Below are 5,523 nucleotides of genomic sequence, written 5' to 3'. Positions count from 1 at the left end.
AACGGATTAAGTCACATGAAAATGACAGTGTCTCACACTGAAGGTTCAATAACATGGAACATTAGTCAAACAGAACTGACCTTTAAATACATTTAGGGTTTATTCATCTTCAGTACTGAGTAGTTCAACAGTTTACGTCACAGAAAAGTTTCTGTCAAACTTAATTACACTCAAAGGATCTCATTAACAGACTAAACTACAGTACATGTCAACAAACTCTGGAGGTTTATACTATGGAGATGTTACATTTGACCAAGTGGTGGATGATCAACAGACGAATATTTATTGAGGTATTATAAGATAATACTGTACCTTCCAAAAAGGGGTACAAAGCGCTTCATAATAAATCATTTGAGAATCCTAAGAGTAAAGTATGCACCATTTCTCACTTCAACGACAATATTAAATGTCAGCCCGTCTTCTGCACTCAGAGAATGAGGAAGTGACAGCAGTGGTCAAGTGAGCAATAAACCAGACTGATCTCATGAAATCACATTGTATGTGACAACAGTTTATTGCATTTGGTATGCTATATGTACACATTTTCATCCTTTCGTATGACAGATAGACTAAACTTTATTGTCAGTCGTAAGTGACAGAAATTCTTCTTTGACAGGCTTATATACAGCAACACACTAAAAACACAAATATTTAAACAAAACACATTAAGACAACATTCAGGTGCAATCATGCTAAAAAGGAGAAGGGGTGCAGTTAAAAACAAAAAAGAGCGCCCATCAGGAGTCGCTCACTCATGCAGCGCCCCCATTTTTACCATTACTTAAAGCTATTTGATGGCGTGTCGCTGCACTAGCTGCTAATCCTGCTAATTGCTAACTGATTACTAACCCTAACCACTAATCGCGTTAATCACTAACCCTAACCCATAATCTTGCTAATCGCGGTAATGGCATCTTATTTTACGTGACGCAAATATCCATGCTGAAAGCTTGTAATTCAGACAGATAACACGACAGTTAAAAGGGGTGTGTTATCTGTACGCAATTCATGATATCATGTTGAATAAACTGAGTAGGAGAGTGAGTGTAACAAGGCAGCCACATGATAAAACTTTTCATCATTTTCATGAGTCACACATCTCTGCTGGTGTTAACGGTGTGGGAGACTTTCGTGACCAATTTTTCATCAAATCAGTAAAACTTCAGTCATAGCCTAAGTATCACGAATCTGTAAGTCTTTCTGTGATTACTTACCGGAATCTTTTGCATTATGGTGAACAATTTCGCAGTACCATCCACCATAAACAAACCATGTGTTTCCATTCAGAGCCAGTAGGTTACTCGGGCATCTTCGGAATTTTGTCATGACGTGCATTGTGGGAAGCGGAAGCTTGCCCAGCCACCTGACAGCAGCAGCTGCTAAAGACACGGCGCAGAAACGGCATGAGCTCCCTTCCCACAATGCATTTTCCTCCTGCTGTTTCCGCATTTCAGACGTTTCCGCGTGTTTGTTTCATCCATATAATATCATATGGTCGTGCTGCCACCACTGCTGCAGGTTGCTGCGCGAACCTCCCTTTCCCACAATGCACGTCGTGACAAAATTCTGAATATGCCCGAGTTACCTCCTGGCTCTGTTTGTAAACATACGTTTTGTTTATGGTGGATGGCACTTCCAAACTGTTCACCGTAATGCAAGAGATTCAGGTGAGTAATCACAGAAAGACTTACAGATGTGTGATACTCAGGCTATGACTGAGGTTTTACAGATTTGATGAAAAATTGGTCACGAAAGTCTCCTGCACCTTTAATCTTCCTCAGGGTGAAACTCTCTGGTTGTGGCTGTAGGACAGTAGGCTGTTGCTGCTCCTCCATCCAGGGAAGATGTTCAGTTTCTCGTGCAAAGAAGCTGTTTGAGGTGTCAGCCAGAATGGGCTCATGGCTGACTTGCTGCACTTGTAGTCCATTGTTGTTGTCAAAGTGCTCCTCAGTGTGCGGTTTGTAGCTGTATTTTGCCAGCTGGTTTCCCCTTTTCAGTTCTTTCCAGGCCCTGATATAAGCCAACCTATCACCAGACCTGTAGACATCATCCCAGGCTATGACTAGGGACTAAACTGTACTGTTCAGCCACAGTTCTTAGATCAGAAAAACCTAGATGGTCTTTGTGGTTAGGACAGCATCGGTACACCCATACACAGGACAAATGATGTGTATCCTTCTAAATCTGTGCCCTCTTTCAACACTCTCCAGTCTGTGGCGTCAAAACTCCTCTGTAGTGCTGAAGAGGCCTCCTCAGTCCAAACCTGAACTGTTCTGGTGTCAGTTTTATCTTACAGATAAGAGCTTAGTAGGCTGAGATCAGGTGGAAATATGTGGACCGGGTGATGTTCAGTTTACATAGGACTGAAAAGATAACGTCAGTGCAGGCCCCTAACAATGTACTATCTAGGATCCAGACTTGTAGGCCACATCCACATGAAACTGCATCATTTCCTATCCAATCTTTTTCTTTGTTGTTGTTGTATTCAAAAAAGTGCTCTGTAAAAACGGAGCATTTCAGGAAATATCTGCATCCATACAAAACCACTGAAAACGATGTAGTACAAATGCCAGGCCTGTACGTAGTGTAATACTCTCACTAAAAAAAGGAGACGAAGACGTGGAGCATGTGCATAAAGCTTGTGCGCTGCATACAAACCATAGGCCACAGTAGAACAACAACAACAACAACTCTCCGCGGTAGATCCACGAGCATATAGTGCGGGGGTCACCAATCCTGGTCCTCGAGGGCCGGAATCCTGCATGTTTTAGATGTATCCCTCTTCCAACACACCTGATTCAAATGATAAGCCTATCATCCAACTCTGCAGAGGCCTGATAATGACCGTCAGGTGTGCTGGAAGAGGGGAACATCTAAAACATACAGGATACGGGCCCTCGAGCACCAGGATTGGTGACCCCTGATATAGTGGATCTGCTACAAGTGAAACCTGCTAATTGTATGAGGTATTTTTGGGTTTGGGGTTATTCTGTCATAATCATGTCAATATTTTCTGAGATTTTTGCAGCCAGAAAGACATGAAGAGATCGTCTAAATTAGTCACTGTTATGGTTAGTTTATCTTTAATGTTTATCCTAACGCTTTGCAAGTTTGGTTGGTTCATACTGCCGGCTTGTGGTGGAAGTTTTGTATTGTTTACAGTGAAAACTGTCATTAGGGGTAGCCGTCTGTGTCGTCTTGGCCCACATAAGGCTGTAAGTTTTGTAGATTTTGAAATAGTGATAGGATATTGATCTGTAAGTTAGATATAAATGGGTTTGTTGTAAATTTTGAGTATGAAAATGTATTCTTAGTAAAATGCAAGAATGTTAGTATATGGCAGCAGTTTAGCATACAGGCTAGCATACAGCAGTAGGTTAGTATACGGCAGCGGTTTGCATTAAGCTAGCGGACTTTTCATATGCTAATTAGGCAATTCACACTGCTTTATTTACGAGTCAATTCAAAGTACAAGCAATTTAAATACCAATTAACACTAATGTTTCATAAAGTTTCTCAGTAAGGCAGTAAACTACTGGTTGTTCAGTGTAAAGACGATATTGTTATAATGAACTAATTGCTATATTGTGTCTGTGTGTTACAGTTTTACAAAAAAAAAAAGATGAGTAAAATTTTCAGTCAAACGAAGACTCGTCTGTTCACTGTCATAGGTAGATAGCTATACGTTTAGTGAGGACAGAACAGTCATTGTATCATTTTCTGTACTTTTAATATTTTCAAATATGTGATCTGACTGGGTCCAACCTCTGAAGGAAATTACAAAATGCATCCATAGTTCGTCTCTTGCTATAGCTAGATAAAAGTACCAAACCATGTGTTCAAATGCGCCAGAATACAGGAAATAGCTCCTACTCATTGCAAACTTTTCTGGGGAGGACCCCCAGACCCCCCCTTTAAGTTGTCCCACCCGTATTTGTTTTACCTCCGGTGCCCATGGATGGATATTTGATTGAAAGTCCATTAAAACTCATTTAGGGATGTTTTCTTCTTCATTCTCGGAGTGGGGTTAGACATGGTACATACTTTACTTTTAAGGTTCTCAGATTATAATGATTCTGAAGCTCTTTGTACCTTTATTTTGGGAGGTTCAATATCATAATATCTCAAATATTCAGTGTTGTTTGTTGATCAGCCACCACTTGGTCAAATGTAACATCTCTATAGTATAAACCTCCAGAGTTTGTTGACATGTACTGTAGTTTAGTCTGTTAATGAGATCCTTAGAGTGTAATTAAGTTTGACAGAAACTGCTGACCCGCAAGATGAACTCATCCTAAATGTATTTAAAGGTCAGTTCTGTTTGACTAAGGTTACATGTCACTGAACCTTCAGTGTGAGACACTGTCATTTTCATGACACGTAATCTGTTATAATGGATGTTAAATCAAATGTTACATATTTAATACTTGGTGGGTTTGTAGACATGAATAAGTACAGGTATGTTTATTTTTTCATCTTGTTCATGGTGTATGTTCTGATAATGTGCAGTAATTTTATTATTGTTTATCTTATTTTGATTCACAAAGACCTCCATGAACCTATGTATGTTTTCATTGCAGCTTTGTCATTCAACTCTGTTCTTTTCAGCTCCGCTGTCTACCCCAAATTACTGATTGACTTTCTATCAGACAAACAGATCATATCTTTGCCAGCCTGTATCTTTCAATATTTGATGTATTACTCCTTGGTGTCTTCAGATTTCTTATTGTTGGCAGCCATGGCCTTTGACAGATATGTGTCTATATGTAAACCTCTGCAGTATCCTACTATCATGAGGAAAAGTACTGTGAGTATTTTGCTTTTTGTTGCTTGGCTTTGGCCTCTTGCTCAAATGGCAGGAGCTGCACTGGGTGGTTTTAAGAAACTCTGTACTTTTAGTTTGACAGGAATTTTTTGTAACAATTCCATCTTGAAACTTAACTGTGTCCGTTCAGCAGCACTTGCAATATTTGGTTTGTTTTGTTTGATTAACTTTGCAGTTATGCCAGTGCTTTTTGTACTTTTTACATATGCAAAAATATTTATAATAACCTATAATAGAGGTAGAGAAGTCAGGAAAAAGGCTGCAGAGACATGTTTACCCCACCTGATGGTTTTATTCAGCTTCTCTTGTGTGTGTGCATATGATGTGATTATAGCTCGACTGGAATTAAATTTTTCCAAAACAGTACGTTTAGTAATGAGTTTACAAATGCTACTGTATAATCCTCTGTTCAATCCGATAATTTATGGATTGAAAATGAAAGAAATTTTAAAACACCTCAAGAATTTGTTTTGTCAAATCACACAAAAATAATACTTTTTATCCTATGAGATATTTATATCAGACATTGATTTATTGTTCACTAAAAAGGATAGACCAACTGTCAACAGTGGTAAACAGAAACACAATTCTAAGTCTAATGTCCTGATTTGGAAGAATGTTTAATGTGTCTGCTGTTCTCTGGCCCCCTCCTCTGTCACTGCTGAATGAACATGGTCTGATACCAGTGCAGTGGTGGG

The 5,523-nt window shown here is 39.3% G+C and overlaps 1 protein-coding gene across 1 annotated transcript; it reads left to right on the top strand.

Moving 5' to 3' along the window:
• Positions 1-4,393: 4,393 nt before the first annotated feature.
• On the top strand, positions 4,394-5,317 carry LOC115412040 (olfactory receptor 6N2-like). The gene has a single exon (XM_030124339.1). The coding sequence runs from the start codon at positions 4,394-4,396 to the stop codon at positions 5,315-5,317; it is 924 nt and encodes a 307-aa protein (XP_029980199.1).
• Positions 5,318-5,523: the final 206 nt, after the last annotated feature.

The sequence above is a fragment of the Sphaeramia orbicularis genome, chromosome 21 (assembly GCF_902148855.1).
Source record: "Sphaeramia orbicularis chromosome 21, fSphaOr1.1, whole genome shotgun sequence".
Classification (NCBI taxonomy): domain Eukaryota; kingdom Metazoa; phylum Chordata; class Actinopteri; order Kurtiformes; family Apogonidae; genus Sphaeramia; species Sphaeramia orbicularis.
Note: the sequence above shows the minus strand (reverse complement) of the source record. Positions and strands in the feature narration are given on the sequence as shown.